The following is an 18,133-nucleotide window of genomic DNA, read 5'->3' on the forward strand; positions in this document are numbered from 1 at the left end:
GGTGCTGGGAACGGGTCTCTCTCCAGGGTGCAGCTCCCATATATGGAAAGGTTACCCCATTCAAGCTCTTACAGGATTTTCTTAAAACAATTGTTAATTGTGTCTGCTGTCAAACAAAAAGGACGGTCACACATGAACTTCCCGCTGAACTCTTATAGGAAGGCAAGGTGTGTTATTGCCATTAGGAGCTGCCTACCAGCTCCTCTGTTAAAATCAGCCAGCTAAGTTTATCCTGCAGGCCAGGGGAACATACAGCACACCACTGTCCTGAAGGCCACACCAGCACAGCCAAGGCCCAGCCCTACGCCTGCTCAGGTTAACTGGTCTGTGGATCACTAATTCCACTAAGTGGAAATGGTTTTCCAGTCAGGGTCACTGCCAACTTGCAGATACTGGTAGTACAGTAAGCAAAACAAGACAAGATATAACCAAAAAGGGATCATAGCTACTTAGCCACACTTGGAGAAAAGCAGAGTTCACAGATGTTTTTATTTATGCTTTTATACATTAAATCTGATAATTAACAGTCTTTTAGTGTACATCTTATTCTTGAAATTGCTTCACTTCTGGCAGCTCTTAAGATAAATAGGGACGTCCTTCAGGCATGTATTGACAGTCAATAGCAACTTATTTTTTAAAATAATTTAAAAATTAAGACTGACATTTGTACAGAAAACTGAACAGGAACATTGTTTCACATGGATAGTATTTTAATACAAGACTGAAAAAGGATTCATTCTCTAGTGACTACTTGAGTAGTCACTCAAGTGCCCTCTCAGCCGAAACCCTACCTGGAGTACCTGGGTTCACACATTTTTCAAAAACGAAACCCACGAACATCATCTTCAGGCTCTAAGCAATCTTAACTCATCTAGGAGCCACTTCAGATCAAATAAGCTTTCAAAAGTTCATGAAATTAGAACCAGCTAAATCATTTTCCTTTGTTTCACTCTGGAAAACTGAAAGGTAGAAATGTTAGGCCCCTTAGAAGCAGGAAGTGATATAACCATGAGGGTCAGAGAAGGTACTGCTGCAGCAGCAGGCTAAGAATTAAGATCAAACTCCTCCTTGCCTTTTGCTAGAACTAATGGGTCAACTGTTTGCTTAATCTAGCCTCAGTAAAAAGGTTATAATTGCTAATATAAACTAAGAAGTAGGAAAGTATATTTCATAGTTCTATTTTAAATAAATTATGAACATCCCTTTTGAGGTGGATAACTCTATCTTTGGATCCTATTCCAGTCTCATTTGTACATCACAATAGGAATGTATGCTATCAAGAAATGATGAATAGTAGTTTAACTTAAACATAACAAGTGCAATCGTTAGACACAGTAGGCTGCAGCATTTTGATATTGCTAGGTTCAGTAATACAGGAGATTTATCTGAGCAAACACTTAGCTTGCCAGGAAACTGTAAACTGGAGGAGGATTTAATCTTGCAGTTAGCAATTCTGGTACTTGCCTAACTCAGGCAGATGCAGAAGCCTAGACAGATTAAAGGCAGGCTCAGCATGAGTCAGCATCTGTTTGTACTTGACAAGGAGGCACTGTCATTAGAGGAGGCTTAATTCTTATAGTACTGACTGAAAAGAACTACCAGCTTCTCACATCTAACAAGTGAACATCTCCTGTGACTTCCACTACGTTGATCTTTTCAAGTTGTTTAAAACGATGCTTGTACTCCAGAGTGTGAACACCATTAATAGCAACTTTGAACTGGTAGGCATCACAGAAAATAATCAGCTGAAAAGCAAGAAGAAAAACAGTAAAGTTTTAAGCTGAGGTAAGACATGAAAAATAACTTGATGACCTTGCCCAGACTTGGGCAAGACCTGCTTCTGTTACACAGAATGTTTCATGCATAAGCAACTTTTAAAAATAAAAGTGGAACATCAATAAAATTCACAGAATCACAGAATAACTTAAATTGCAAGGGACCCATAAGGATTACCAAGTCCAACTCAATTCGATTAAAATTCATTCTAAGCACAGGCCAAATTCTTGCTTCTATTTAAAACCAAGTCAAAGCTCTGCTTATCCTAAATCTTCTCAAGACACTGAAATGCAGGAATAGCAGTTTTATTTAAATCTGTATGTTAATCCTTTTGGCAGAATTTCTTGTTTGATGCTTTGTTTCAGTTAATCTTACCTCAAAGTACATCCCTGGACTGAAAGGGAAGTTAGCAACTTCCTTTTCCTCTTCTCCCCAGCTGTCATGAAGGTAGGAGTTTCTTACAAAAATTTTATTTTTCACTCGAGGATTCAGATGTAACGCAATGTCCTTTGAGTCACTTGGTCTCAAGTTTATAGCAAAGCTGGAAGATATTTTTTAAAAGGGTTTATAAACATGTTGCAGTAGTCCCTGCCATTTACCAAGTCCTTAGCCAATACTCAGGACTGTTTGGGAGCCAGTGCCATGATTCACCTGAAGAACCAAGCAGGCAGCTAACATGCATTTCTCTCCCTTGCACAGAAACCTTTGCTGGAGGTAGCAAATGTAGGACATGATCTGTCCAGATCAGCTTCACACTCACAGCTCTCTGCTCATGTCTCAGCAGGAAGGTATTGAGCCAAGAGTGCCAAGAGCTGACCCCCCTACTGCACTAGGAAGCAGCATTCTCACAGGAACACACCGTGCTGCCTGCTCCCCCTTCTCTTTCTCTTTCACTCAGACAGTGGAGAGGGAGAGGCTTTGTTTTACCTAAAGACACTATTCCTTCTGCCAACAAGCTGGTTAGACTCTGAGGAAAAGTTTTGAGGGTTCTCTCCATACACTCAAGACTAGTGGGACACCATGCATACAAAACATTATTCTGTAGGCAGCACAGCTCTGCCCAGGCTAAATGAACACTCCACAGTCACAGACATGTCCACAAAACAGGGTTCCTAAAGCAGAGCTCTGGAGAACAGTGATCAGAGGGAAGAGTCATCCAAATTCAAACAAATGCTTCAATCTGTGACAAAGACTTTACTGCATTTGAAGAACAAATATTACCCTCTCCCCCCAAATTTGCTCCAGCTGTCAGATTATTACCCTCTTTTGAGAATTGCTCAGTCCAGATAGGAAATAATGCAGTACTTCCAAGCTGTGAAGTTCTCTTTTTCACCACGAAAAAGGAACATCAAGAACTGTGTGAAATTAGTGGAAGTCATGAAATAACTAATAAACTCCATGTAAATAGACATTTAAAAGCTCAAACCCAAAGAGCAGACAACCTGCAATGCTTTAACTAACAGCCAAAAGCCTCTTCATGCTTATAAGCAGCACATTCAGCACTTGAAATGTGCTAATAAACTTTTCAAGCCAAAAGAAGGAATACAAATGCTACTCTCCAATTCCTATTTATCCTGTTCAATCTGAAGTCCATCCAAACTTTGTTGATGAGATTTCTAGACTTAGGTTCCAGTATGAATGTGAACTTTGAATGCTGTTCAACTGCAGGGAAGAAACTTGCCCTGAGAAAGCAGGAGTGCAGTGCACACACACAGTGTGAAAAGTACGCTTTTCATCATTTGCCCTAATTGCTTCATTTTTAGGCATGTTTCTGCAGAGCCAAACCACTCTTTAAATAAAAAGCATGCTGAAGCACAGACATTTCCTCAGCTACATTTTGACTGTGCTGTGTTCCACTCCTCTCCCACCTTTTTTTCATGTTGGGAAAATGTCTTCTTTGCAACCTGTTGTTCCTAATTTGCTATCAAACTTATAGCTCATGCTTCTCTAACAGCTTTCATATAATCACAGAATAGCCTGGACTGGAAGGGATCTTAAAGATCATCTAGTTTCAATGACCCTGCTGTGGGGAGGGACACCTTCCACTAGACCAGGTTGCTCCAAGCCCCATCCAAAATGGCCTTGAACACTGCCAGGGATGGAACATTCACAACTTCCCTGGGCAACCTGTTCCAGTGCCTCGCCACCCTCACAGTAACAAATTTCTGCCCAATATCTAATCTAAACCTACTCCCTTTCAGTTGGAAGCCCTTTTCCCTTGTCCTGTCACTACATGCCCTTGTAAATAGTCTGTCTCCATCTTTCTTGTAGGCTCCCTTCAGGTACCAGAAAGGTGCAATTAGGTCTCCCTCAAGCATTCTTTTTTTCCAGGCTGAACAATCCCAATTCTCTTAGCCTTTTCTCACAGGAGTGGAGTTCCATCCCTCTAATCACTCAGTTCATCACTCAGTTCTTGTCAGTTAGTACCTTCATGCATATACTGAGGAGGTTGTCAGAGAGGTATTCAGAGAAATGTTGTAACATGCAGCATTTGAACACACCAGCAACTCATCTAACTCACTCATTTTCCACCTATTTCTGCCAATTTCCCTACTCTTGAATCTCTTTAGAATAGAAGCTGTCACTGTACAGTACATTTGCTCACACGCCTTGCACAATGGAAAGCCCTAAACAGATACACAAACATGTGAATGATGCAGATTTAGTAGGTAAGTCATTCAGGTTTTACCTTCACTTTTCACAATGGAGCTGCTCTTTAAGTCCTCTTTAAAGCAGTATCCTGCAAGTTCCTGAGAAAACTGCACTGTAGTTTCAGATGATTCCAGATGCAAAGTTGCAAGTCAATAAGGATATACAGAGGCAATGGAAAAGCTTACTCATTCTCAAGAGTACTTTAAATAGCAGAAAAACAATCCATAACACATACCTCTTTGGGTTTTTATGCACTTCTCCTTTAATGGCAATTGTGCATCCTGGATGAAGTGCAGTGTCAAGTTTCCCAACGTAAGGAACACCCTGGAAGAATACCACCAGTAAAAGTTTTGACTGTGACTTACTTTTTCCAATATACAAGCTGAGCTTTACTACAGCAGGAAGAAATTTGGCCTGCAATTGCGAATCTGCACCTACAGCTAAAGTTATTCCCATCAACATGTTTTGGAATGCTAATACTATAATGGAAAACTTAACATTGAAATAAGCATAACCTCAGTGTTGGCTTTTTTCTTTAGATAACCACCTTGGGTTCAAAATTAGCATTATTTACAACTACTTCTGCCACCACTAATGGTGGAAGGAGAGGAAAATGGCAAAAACAAAACAAGAAGAATGTAAGAATGAAACTCCCTGCGATAATTTAATTTCAAAACACATAATTATATAGATACAGACATCCTGACCTTTCCTCTCTGAAAACATCAGGTTTGCTTTGAAGGGTAGGACTCATGCTAGGTGTGGTGTTCTCCCACAGTTGCATAAGTACCAGAAGTAGGGTCAATGAGTATTTTGTCCTCCTGCATCAGTTCATAACGATAGACAGGGCAAATATTTTATTCATCTTATTTTTTCATTGTGTTAGAAGTTATTTTTATCAGGGAAAAGGAGCAAATGGAGCAGTATTTCCTCTTTATGTTTTTTGCTGGAGTCCACCACTTGCAAATTACAATACTGCATGTTATCTGGTTTTGAAATAAGACTGAAGAAGGCAGGCTGTTAAGTGGCAAAGCGTCTAAAATCATGGCACTCACTGCAACTTCACCTTCACAAATTCTATTTGTATATATTCCTGGCTTTCAACCTCTTTTCAGTTTGAGCATGGTCCTCACTGCAGACTGGATACAGTCCACCTGTACAGCTTCTTGCAAAAACATGAGGACCCACTCTGTGTACACTCCATGTTAGCTGGGTGCAAGTTCCAATCCTAAGGTGCAATGCCTGCATCCAGCTACCTGAAGTGTACACAGGGATGGCATGGATCTGTCAGCAAGAGGAAGATGTACCAGACAGGTTTCCAGGACACACACGTTAACATGGTGTGACTGCAGAATACTTTTGCTTTGCAGGTATTCCCTAAGGTAGAGAAAACAAAGTATGCTTATTTGGAAAAAAAGAAGGTTTGAATGTGATTTGGTCCTTTAAAACTTCAGGTACCTAACTTTTTATTTCTCTCTTTATGGTTGTGGAAACTGTGTTTATCTTTTGGGTTTTCTAAATGATTTGACAAATAGCCTCACTTTTACTAGTAGCAGAGGATTACTCTCTACAAAACTGATCACTGATCACTGATGATCATCTTGCAGTAGACTCTCAATTCTGTGCATGTTTTTTCCCGAATAACTGAGATATTTTGATTTTGATTTTTTTACTCTTCACATTTGCCAAAATCTACACAAGACACTTACCAATTGTGAACCACTCGGCATTACGCCCTACAAGAGAAAAAAACCACATTATCTAGCTTATCAGACAACAGGGAGATGCATTCAACCTTCTACAACCATACGTACATTTTCTGTGTTTATCTTTGTTACTCCTAGAGATGATGGCTGAGAGCCTTGTAAAGACTGCAGAAAGAGAGATATTTAGGTGTCATTGCTAACATCACAGAACTTTATAAAGTTGGTTTAGAAGCATATAAGGATCTGTGCTGCTTTGAAGGGTGAACTGTTAACATGGAAATCTAGGGCTCTGGTAATGAAAAAGATAGCCAAACCTCTACAAACCACAGAAAAGTCCTGAAGTGCAATAGTTGAAACCAAATTGAGATTTCTGAAGACCACCTCATTACATTTTGAATCTTTATTTAACAGTAAGAGCACTATTAAGCCCTCGGCATCGGAGGGTACCCACAGTTTTCCTCACTGGGGTAGAAACGCCAGCATGGCAGGTCCATTCAGGGGGGTCCTTGGGATTCTAAGCAATCCCCTGTATCCCTGTCCCTTCCCATGGGAAAGACAGATGAGCAACGTGGCCATGCAGAGACACAGCTCCTGCTCAGTCCTAGCAGATTGTCTTCAGCTTGTTCATTTCAACACAAGCCTCCACCTTCCTCCTCAGGAAAGAGTCTTAGAAGCAAAGACTAAAATGAAACAATCACCCTTTCTCCATTCTTTTCTTCTGCAAAGGTTACAGCAACCACAGACTGAACCAAGTGTACACTTTTGTGCTTGGGACACCAACCTACAGCACCTGCTCGACCCCAAGCTTTTCTCAGAGTCAGTCCTCCAAGACCAGGATTCACACGGCTCTGCAGGAACACATTTCTGGCAACATGCCCAAGGCCAAGTGATGGGGCCCATGAAAGTCTGTTTATAGGCTTTGCAAATTATCAGTGGGTAAGACCTATGTTTAAAGCATAGACCTCATTATGTTCAGGTCCTTCACCTTTTACCAACACAATTATTAGTCTGATTAGATTATTAGTCTGAGTTAGACCTGATATTTGGCAGCAAGAGACCCAAGCTCTGCCCACAATGTAGTGAGGATGGAGCAGAAAAGACACAGAATATTATACACAGGAGTAGGTAGGGTGCCTTAGTGAGTGACAGAAAAGGTAAAAGGCATTCACCTTCCATATCTCCCTGGAATTTATCACCTTCAGTTTCTGCTCTAAAAGACTCATCCTCCCAGAACAGAAGGATCTCTCCTTCTGCACAGGGGAAAACATTGTCCAACTCCTCCCTGTTGGTGTACTTTCTCTAGCAGAGCTGGCAGTTGAGAGGAAGAACAGCACTGTCTTCACTTCAAATTCACTGCAGTTTGGTCTAAGTATAAATCAAGCTACGAAGTCTTTTAGAAAGGACATCTCTTCTCATCCCCCACAAATCAGTGTACACTCCTACTTATGGTTTCATTTGACAATTTGGTTGTTTTAGCAGGAAAACCAGGGTTATGTGCACAAGGAGTTCCAGCTGTGGCTGACCCTGGTGTTCAAAGCCAAGCGACAAGTGACAGTCATGGCTAAACTTGTCACTCAGAAGCACTGAATACTCAAGAGTTCCTTCTGGAGCCTCTGCAACACTTGAGAAGTCTAATCCACTCCTAGATTCAGTATCCAATCAATTCTTATACCATCTGTCCTACTAGCTTTGTCACCCTTCTGCCCCTAACTGCAAGACTAAAATGGCAGGACAGAAATCCTCACAAGACTCACATGTCGAAATCTGGGGAAACTAGAATTTTGTTAATAACATTAGATTGTGTAATTGCTTTTCTTCACTTCCTTTTTACCATAAATCCTACTATGCAGTTTAGCAAGAGAAAGAAAAGGAATCAAACAAATCAGGTATCTATATAACTTACATTAGAAACAAAATCTATACTTTTGATCTGCACTTTGCCATATATTCCAAGAGTATCTATTTTTTCAAGGCTAATTCTGTGGTTGTAGAGCAGCAAGTGTTTCTTGTTTACAGTCACCTAAAGAGACAGGAAACAAAATCAGAAAAACTGTATTAAACATACATTACACCAGCCATGTATCAAATTGTATGCATGTATCTCTGTTTTACACTGGTTTGGTACAGAAGTGGGGAGTGTCCTAGAAAACATTAGATCGACCAGTTCAGCTCATCCACGATTCAGTCTGTCTTTCCATCACTATGAAGAAGATTTGTTTGCCTACACTAAAATTTGCATTTCACACCTTTGTTTCTAGCACCTAATCATTTACCAGTGTGGTATTACCAATCTAATAGAATCTACTATTGCAGTCTAACAGAGCAAGATAAATACAGTTCACATGTTCCCTCCAAGAGGACTGTCCCTACACTAGTCACAGAACAGGTTTATCCCAAGGTTAGCCTTTGGCACATAAGAAGGGAAGGATGGAGTAGTCATTAGCCATGGCAGGAAGTTACTTGCCTACTCATCCAACTTAGATAGAAGCAATACAAAATTAAAAGTCTGTTTTAATTAGCACCTCTTTAAAAAAACTCTAAACTTTTCTGTATTTAGACTATACCTAAGTAATACAGACACCAAGACTTCCAACACTTATTTTAATTATACAAAATACCTCTCTTTTATTGGGCTGACAACCGGCTGCAGATGAAGAATCGGCCCAGACTCACCTGAAATTTATCCTTTAAAATCATGATGACAATCTCAAATGACTTCCCTTTCTCAAAGGGCATCTCATAAGTGATCTCTTCCCGGCCCCATTTTTCCCTCTCCAGTGTGTTGCAAACAATGCAGCCAGACCTTTTGAAGCGGGGGTTGAAATGAAACGCCACATCAGCCCGAGGCTTTATGCTGCTGCCACACTGTAAATCCACCTGGAATCTAATCATAAAAATAAGACAAACCACATTCAGCTCAGTCTGTCAAGAAATCATCTAAAAGTTAGGTACATTTGAGTTTTACTGTGGAGCCTCAGAACAGGCAGACAAAATGAACGTTGCCGGATAAGGAAAAAGACCCAAACATATATCTGTCCAACTCCTACATATTTGTGAAAGGTTCTCCCAAGATTTATTGCAAGGAATTGAAGTATTTAAATATCTATCTAATGCTTATCATTCATAGCATGTAAACCCCTCACTTATAGTGTTCACCACCTTCCCTCCCATCATCTTCAGCACAATATATCAAATGAACTTTGGGTAAAGTCAGGGAACATAACACTCATACTGGGTCCATGCACTACACCACACCTCCTTATCCCAGTTTAAGGTAATCCCTACACACAACACATTCAGTTATCAATTTGGTTAGTCTCAGAAAATCCCTTTATAGAAGCAGACATCTGCTATGACTGGGAAAAAAACCTGCCAAAGCAGGCAAGGCAAAAAGAGAGAAGAGAGAGAGGATCAGCAGATCAGCAAAAAATCAGTACTCCACTTCTCATCCCAAAGCTTTCATTATCCACTGAAGTTTGCATTTAATCCAATGCTATCACAAGGATTTAGATCGAGCCTTTGTGTGCCATCATAAGTAAGACCCCTGGAAACATTTTTTCCATTCCATTCTTGTTCCCATGGTGACACTGCAAAATGTGACACCACAGCCACTACCTGTCTGCATCATCAGGAACAGCCCCATGTATCACGATCAGCTCTCCAGGAGCAAGGCCACCAAGTATTGTCCCAACATATGGAATGACCTAGAAGAGGGAAGGAAAAAAAATATGAAAAAGAGAAAATATTCCAATAACATTTTGTGATGGAGGCAAAAGAATCCACAAGAGTTTAAAAATTAATATTCTAATACTTAATTATGTGGTGCTCTAGCACGTTAAAAGAAACATAACTAGCTTTTAATTTAAAAGAAACCAATACAGGAAGGAAAAACCTGGCATATTTTCTCCTATGAAATGCAAGCTTCCCAGGTAAAATTAAAACTAAAATTTCCATCCTCCATTCCTAGCTCTTAAATGAAGAGTGGTAATATTTTTTGCCTCACTTTTTGTAGCGGATAAAGAGGATTCATTTAAAATTAGGTCATTCCCAAGGGCTGACTATGATCAGCTTTTTGCTGGTACGAGGAGGAAACTTCCACAACACTTCTGACCCCAGACACTAGAGCAGGTGCCTTTTTGCTTGTTCTTGCTCCATTTCAGAAAACAGTGAATGGAAAAGAAGACAGTATGCCACAGAGTGTCTTCTTAGTAAAAACTATACAAACAAACACAACAAATACCTCACCCTAATGAGCTAAGAACTGCAAAGTGCACTGAAATAGCCCTGCTCAGGAGTCTTGGACTGTACAGTATCTACAGTACACTGTTAAGCCATATGAAGGGACACATCAGTTAAGATGAAAGCCCCAGTCATCCCAGCACAGCTCACTGGCAAGGTTCAGATATGTTGACAGAAGCCCCACTGTGATCATCAGCTGGTGCACCCAGCATTTCAGGAAGGGAAGGGATGTTCCTTGATATTAAACTGTGGAAGTTCCTGGCAGACTGATCTGAAAGCAAAGCTGTAACTCTGCATTCACCACATGTGCTTTAGATTGAAAAAGGAAGTAAATGGTAGCAAATGTTGCATTTGCTTCAGTTAAACAGACAAAAAATTTTGCCAAGGTTGCTTTTGGGGTTTTTTTTCCCACAAAATCCATGCTCTATGGAATAGTGTGTAAGATTTTAGGATATCTTTGGAATGAAACATAATTGCAAACGAGTTCCACTAATTTAACAACAAAAATAATGAATGCATGGAATAATGGACCATAAAAGGACAAGTTGAGATTTTATATATATATATATATATAAAATCATGTGGAAGAGGAAGATATGAAAAGGATATGTGTTTGCTGACACATATTCTTGTTAATCTGTGAGGAAGAAAGGGGGAATGACAGTAAAAAGTTGTCTAAATCCACTGCTGATTATTTCTACCACTAGATACACATCCTTTTCTGCCCATTCTCCACTTCCCTCCTCATTCCCACACATTGCATAACACCTACTTTGGAGTCATCTTCTACATCAGGGAAAAAACCAAACCAAACCAAACCAAAACTTGCTTCTCAAGCATAAACTCACAAATGATCAGGTTAAGTCTCATCATTTTTATAGGCTTAAGCAGGTGCAGTAGAGGAGGACCAAAATGTGAAATTAAGTGTTAAATTGAAAGAATAAATAGGCTGAAATCCCTTTGCTTACTGGCATTGGCTTGGTTCCTTAATACACAAGCTGCACACAAGAAGCTCATGTTTATTCAAAAAATAAGAACAATAATAATAAAAAAAGAAAAAACTTATCTTGACTGTTTTAGCTTTAGCACACTGCTTCTGAGGGGTAGTAGCTCAGAGTAATGCAGCAGAGTAGTAAGTTACTGGTTCAGTCTACAAAGACAAACCAGAGAAGCACACAGACAAAGGCCAGGGATACTGGGACTTAACTGCTCTAGTGAAGCAAAGTCATTTACTCCTGAAAGAGGAATTGTGGCAAAAACACATCTTTATTTAAAAGGATGCATTTAATTAGGAGAAAATAAGATGGCCCATCAACTATTCAGAAGCTCAGACATGGAATCTGCAAGACCATAATATAGCATTTTCTGGGTGCAACAGTGCAATTTTAATGAGACTTTGTAATTTCCTTATGTCCCAAGACACTCTTCTACTAATTTTTCCTTGTTTATTAAGAATAATGCTTACGACATGACATGACCCACCATTATCTCATCTCTCAGACCTCCAAAAATTACCTCGAAAGCCAACTGCTCATGTCAACTGAGTTTGAGAGGTCTTGAAGATGAGGTTCTTTCTAAAATCTGCCAGTTTTCATAAAACAGAGGAAAGGACTGTGATAACACAGCTTTCATCCAGGTTGCTGGGTACTGGACAGCTGCCCTATCAGATAGGACATGTGAACAATTCTTACCAGATGGGTGGGGTAAAGGGGATAAAGAGGAAAGCAGAATTTTCTAGATGCCTGAGAATAGTACAGTGATGAAGAAATACATCTCAGACTCAAACCTGCAATAAAGCTCTTAAGTTTTGCTGCTAATGGAACGATTCACTGAAATAAAGGCATTTTCATGGTCTGCCCTACTACAGAAGGGCTGAGATTGGAAGACACCTCTGGTGTCTCCAGCCCAGTGCCTTCATCAAAGCAAGGTCAGATAGAGCAGGTTGTTCATGGCTTTGTCTGGAGGCTGTCCTGAGGTCATCAGCTCTGCCTCCATATTTCAATCCCAAATACTCATTCTTTTTCTCACCTTAGTCTTCTCACCCATCATACTCATCAGTCCCCTTGCAATCACCGAATTTTTTGAAGTCTTTCTCTCTTAGATTGCTCATTTGTCCTAAACATCTCCTAATCCTCCTCTTCACACCTCCTCTCCCACCAAAACCTCCATTTACCAACTTTCATGCTCCCTTTCCCTTTGCAGTTCAGTCCTTCCATCTTCTAGTTAATCCTAGAGCTTTTGTTTCTCTTCCAGCTGGGTTCTTGTGAGGGAGGTTGAACCCATTCCCCCATCATCCCTAACTCTATCCATTTCCTAAATACAGTGAGCATGTAGAGGGAATGAGCAATCATTGAGGGCACAAGAGTGTGACAGTGCAAAGCTGTAATAGATAAGGAAGTCCTGTGCAGATCTATGTTACTGTACACTCCACGTAGACACTCTATAGACTTTAATATTTTAAACTGTTCTAGCACAGAATGTCAAAAATACTATTTCCTGCGGATTCAAAGAAACTACCTTTTTTAAGGCACAACAAAAAAACACAACTTCAGCTCAGCCCTTAGGATGAGCCAGTGTCAGGCTGCTGTCACAGATCATAAGATTGCTAGAGTTTTTCAGAGACAGTCTCCAGACTCTAAGCTAGGCAAACAACATTCAGTCAAATCTACTCTCTGCAATTGCTGAATTGTGTTAGCTTAATCTTCCCTACAAAACAGGAATTTTGTAAATTAAGATGCGAACTATGAAAAATTATTCCAAGTTTAATTGTTTAGACTGAAGTTACAGGCACCACAAAATAAACATTTCATTACACAAAATAAATATTTCATGACAGATGCCAGGCATCTGTAAATACCTATATTTACAGAGAATTAGGAGTGAAAACATGGCTTATCATATTCTCACTCTCCAGCACACTCTGCAAAAACTGTCAGACACCTACATAAGCTGTGCATGAAAAAGGACTACCTTCCAAGGCTGAATGTCTGTCCTGTTTTGGAAGTCCGGTGCATTAAGTGTCCATTTGTTTACAGCACAATTTGTAAACACCACCAGCTAGTGTCACCTGTGACATTCTCCCTAAAATACCCGAGCGGTGCAGAGTTCTCAGTAACACTCCTCACTACGCAAAACAGCACAACACAAAACAGCAAAGTCTCATTTCCCAAGGGAGACACTGTTGACAGGACAGAGGAGTTACCGGGTTACTGATTGTCTTCTCTGGTGTATCCAAGGTCAGGTTTCTCATTGTCTTCTGTGCTACATCCAAGGAAGTCATCTTCCCTCCTCTAGTTTAAGTTTGTCAGTTTTGTGTGACCACTGCTGGAGCGTATTTCAAGGACTTACTGGTCAGGCAGCATCAAAGGAGAGATCCCTTAGAAAATAACCCAAAACTTTTAATTAGAAAGAAACAAAGTGACAAAACATGAAGTGAAATCCTCTATAACTTTAAATAGCACAAGAAATGATGCAAACATCTATCCAGTAAATTTGCTGGAGTTTTGAAATACAAAAGTAAGAGGCTTGCTTAAAGAAAGAAGGTGCCACTCTAATGAGGGACAGTGCACACCAGTACACACTGTCATCGGCAGCTTCCTAAGATTCAGTATATGGAGACAGAATCACATGTAAAAATCATCCTTATCTACTGACAACTCAGTGCTCCTCAACAGGGCCCCAATAGCTCTCCATTTGCAGCTGACCTCTGCCTGCAGACGGGGAAAAGTTACACAGGACAAAAGCAGTTTCTCCAAGACAAACATATATGTTTCTTTTACTCTTTCTGTACTAACCCCTGATTTCCCAGAGCAGACAAGTCTTAAGGGGTGACCTTGTCTTTTCCATCTTTATCTTATATAAAGTTAAGAGATTCTAGGCAAAGACACAGCAGGGAAGCAAAGGGTGTTTTATATTTCTTCTTCCAACACACACAATCCCTGAACTGCCCAGTTAATTACAGGGGTTTGTAAAACTTGAATTAAATGCACAACATTAATAAGAAATAAAACAACAGCTTGTGAGTATATTCAGCCACACTGCAACTTCTTTAGCAAATCTTCTAACAAAGTGACCAAAATTCAGGGTCCAACTGAGACTCTTCAGTAATTATTACTTGCATATTCTGGAGAAACAACTTAAGGTAGCATGCAAACTATGTGGTGATGACAGGCAGACAGGGAAAAAGTCAAAGGTGAGGGCTCTAGCATCCTTACTGTTTGAAAAGCAACATTAGAAAGAAAAATTAAAAAAAACACAACCAAACAAAAAACCCCAAGGTCTGTGACCTGTTCCACAGGACACAGGGGTTAATCTCTGCAATGGTTAAACAACAGTGTCTCCATTTTGCAGTATCTGACTTACCTTGTTAGAGATTTGGGCCAGAAGGGTTTTAATTCACCTACTTAAGACCAGCGTATAGAATACAATTCAGAGAACATAAGGTGCCAACACTGCATAACATTCTGCCTTTTGATCTTCCCATGGGATACTACCATCAATTCACTTTTGCCTGTGCAGGTAAATTTCATTGTTTTCATTTTTAAAATGAGAAAATCAAGACCAAAGCAAACAATAATTTTGCCTTTACCGTTGTAAAGTCCAATAGCAGATCACACAAAAACTAAACCTACAACCCAACAAGCTGTTATCTGAACTTCCCTGGGTGTGCAACAGCAATCTACATCTTGCTGGGAGAGGATCCTGGCACAGAACTAGCTTATCAGTCGTAACAGACCTGGCAGCACTATGACAAAGTGATGAGGGGCTTTTTTGTTTGTTTATTAGTATTTTATTGACAAGGTCACAGTAATCAGGGAAAGCTGCAATTAAGGCTCTGTTTGTCAAAACCAGGAGACGGGCATGCACTTGCAAGGCTCTCCTGTACCCTTCCTGTCAGAGGAACCACTGTCAGTACATGTAACACCATATCTGCAACGCTGCAAGTTGAGGTTCCTGAACGGACTTTCAAAACTGGAAGAGATACATATGCTTTCCTTTTCGCACACACTGCAAAACCTCTTCAACAGAAAAACAGGAAACCATAGAGGCCAATAACCAGCTATTATGCTGTCCCACTGTGACACGCAGAAAATGTCCTTCATGGAGGTAACTCCAGCCAGACCTTATAATCAAAACTGGATTTTACACCAGTGCCAACAAGGCTTCTGCAAAGAGAATAACCGAGATACTTTATGGATACTTGCAGGCAATCGAAGTACAAAACACCGTCGGTGTCCCCGCCCCCAGCTACAAACCCAACATTCCAGCACACTGGAAGGACACAGGACCAGTTTCACCAGGCGACCTCGGCCACTTCAACCTCTCGGCGACCCGAGGCAGCCCCGGCCCCCCCCAGAGCCCGCCGAGAGCAGCCCCTCTCCCCGACCCACACACGCGGGGAAAGGGGGGACGTTACTGCTCTCTCCGTTCCCTCTCTTACCCGCACGACGCCCCTCCGCGACTACCAGCGCCCGCACACCCGCGGGGTGACACCGCCCCGCGCCGCCATCACCGCCCCCGCTCCGCCCCCGCGCCGCCGCTTCCGGCCGCCGCCACGTCAGCGCGGGGCCGCCCCTCGGGAACGGGCCCGCCTCCTGTGGAACGGGCCCGCCTGCCGCCCGGTCCCGGCCGAGGGCAGACGGACTTTTCCTGGAAGTGCAGTGCCTGCCTGGCACTGAGGGTGTGTTGGAAGTGACTGGGAGGGTCCGAGAGCCACGTGCCCTGCGGGGCTGGATTTACACCTTGTGAAGTTAATTCAGCTCCTTCCCCTGCAAACCCTTTGCTTCCTCTATGTATTGTGTTTCCTGGCAAGACACATCTCACACAGAATCACAGAATTGTTAGGTTGGAAGAGACCTCTGGAGATCATCCAGTCCAACCCACCTGCCCAGGCAGGATCCCCTGGAGCAGGTTACACAGGAACACATCCAGGTGGGGTTTGAATGTGTCTAGAGAGGGAGACTCTACGACCTCCCTGGGCAGCCTGTTCAGTGCTCTGCCACTCTCGGTGTAAAGAAGTTCTTCCTCATACCGAGGTGGAACTTCTTGTCCTTTAGTTTATGGCCATCCTGTTGCTGGACACCACTAAAAACAGTCTGGCACCACTCTCTTGGCACCCAGCTTTGAGATATTTGTATGTGTTAATGAGATCCCCTCTCAGGCTTCTCTTCCGTAGACTAAACGGGCCCAGCTCCTGCAGTTTCTCCTCATGAGAGAGATGCTCCAGCCCCTAATCACCTCTGTGGCCCTCCACTGGGCCCTCTTCAGCAGCTCCTCATCTTTCTTGTGCTGAGGAGCCCAGAACTGGACACAGTACTCCGGATGGGGCCTCACTACGGCCAAGTAGAAGGGAAGGATCACCTCCCTCAACCTACTGACCACACTATTCTCGATGCACCCCAGGGTACCTTTGGCCCTCCTGGTCATGAGGGCATACTGCTGGTTCATGGTCATCTTGTCCACCACCAATACTCCCAGGTCCTTCTCAGCAGAGCTGCTCTCTAGTAGGTCAGCCCCCAACCTGAACTGGTATTTGAGGTTTTTCCTCCCCAGATGCAGGACCCTACACTTGCCCTTATAGAACCTCATTACATTTCTCTCTGCCCAACTCTCCAGCCTCTCCAGTGACCCGTGATGACTGTGGTCATCTCTTGTGACCAGATCCAAATGCAGTTTCAAAGCTCATACTGGGTTATTTGCTGCCCCAGGACCTTTGTGTTTCTGAAACCTGGAAATCTTACACCCACACTCGATCTTATACCCACTGCCCCAAGGCTGTGCTTGCATCCTCCTCTTCCCTCACAGGTGTCACTACGAGCAGTTTTGGCTGTTTTGGTATAGTAAGCAGAAAGGTCAGTGAAGCCCCATATAGTTTTACAGCTCATGATGTGTAGCAACAAGCTGCTCAGAGAAGCACAACTTAAAGCTCCCCCTCTTCACATGCTGGATGGAAGAAAGATGAGCACAAAAATAAAGGTTGCAATACAAAAGGCCCACAAAATTAAATTACCTTATCCTATTCAATTACAGGCATTCGGTATTTCTTTGCCTTGCAAAAATGTGGCTCTAGCAAAGTTAGAATACTATTCAGCACTGTTGTCTCAAAGACCATTACCCTATCTTAGCTAGATAATATCCAGTCTTCTATTCTACAATTAACCAGCACAAAACCCCTCTATCCCAAACCATATCTACTTGCTAGAATTCTGCTGAAAGTTGTAGGATTGCTGCTTTAAAGGGTATATCAGCTCAGTTATATCAGATTTGAAGGATTCGTTCGCAGAAGGGTGTGATAACACGTCTTTTGAGAAGAACTGCAGAAATGAGCTATTCAGATTTAAAAGTAGCAAAGCAGATTGCTTGGGAAAAGAGAGCTTAGAATCATGAGTGGCTTTGAGAGAGGACTGAGAACCAGTCAGGTGCTAACAAAAAGCTCACTATTCAACTGTTCTACATAATTCCCAGGCACTATTTAAAAAGAGAAAAAATAAAAGGTCCTAGAGCCTGAACTATCACTTAGTTTCTCTTTGAAGCTATTTTTCCAGGTATTCTAGTTTAAAGAGTAGAAAGCTTTGATAAAACCAGACAGACAGAAGTACATGAAATACATTCAATTCTCAGTATTAGAAAGTAACCTCAAAGCAGGTTTGAAAGTTCAGGTCAAACAACAGGGACAGAAAAGATGCTGAAAGGCTGGAATAAAAAGATACGATAATGAAAGGAGGAGCAATAAGTGGAAGTGTTTCTAGAATCATAGAAAA

At 41.6% G+C, this 18,133-nt stretch overlaps 1 protein-coding gene across 2 annotated transcripts; it reads right to left on the minus strand.

Moving 5' to 3' along the window:
• Positions 1-470: 470 nt before the first annotated feature.
• On the minus strand, positions 471-15,929 carry LGALS8 (galectin 8). 2 transcript variants are annotated; one of them, XM_064648744.1, is made up of 10 exons: positions 15,814-15,929; positions 13,576-13,749; positions 9,750-9,838; positions 8,808-9,018; positions 8,038-8,154; positions 6,243-6,299; positions 6,138-6,164; positions 4,664-4,752; positions 2,152-2,317; positions 471-1,745 (listed from the first exon to the last, which is right to left on the minus strand). In XM_064648744.1, the coding sequence occupies exons 2-10, from the start codon at positions 13,651-13,653 to the stop codon at positions 1,596-1,598; spliced, it is 984 nt and encodes a 327-aa protein (XP_064504814.1). In that variant the 5' UTR covers positions 13,654-13,749; positions 15,814-15,929; the 3' UTR covers positions 471-1,595. The 2 variants fall into 2 exon arrangements, with proteins under 2 accessions (XP_064504814.1, XP_064504815.1); XM_064648745.1 differs by lacking the exon at positions 6,243-6,299.
• Positions 15,930-18,133: the final 2,204 nt, after the last annotated feature.

Source organism: Pseudopipra pipra, chromosome 3, assembly GCF_036250125.1.
Source record: "Pseudopipra pipra isolate bDixPip1 chromosome 3, bDixPip1.hap1, whole genome shotgun sequence".
In the NCBI taxonomy this organism is placed as follows: domain Eukaryota; kingdom Metazoa; phylum Chordata; class Aves; order Passeriformes; family Pipridae; genus Pseudopipra; species Pseudopipra pipra.

What these genes read in the sequence shown, in the direction of transcription:
- LGALS8 (XM_064648744.1), bottom strand. Translation starts at nt 13,653, where the DNA reads ATGACTTCCTTGGATGTAGCACAGAAGACAATGAGAAACCTGACCTTG. An exon ending in AGAAGACAATCAGTAACCCG is followed by an intron (nt 9,839 to 13,575) that starts GTAACTCCTCTG and finishes TCCCTCTTCTAG; the next exon opens with GTCATTCCATATGTTGGGAC. An exon ending in TGCCGAGTGGTTCACAATTG is followed by an intron (nt 4,753 to 6,137) that starts GTAAGTGTCTTG and finishes GTATTCTTCCAG; the next exon opens with GGTGTTCCTTACGTTGGGAA.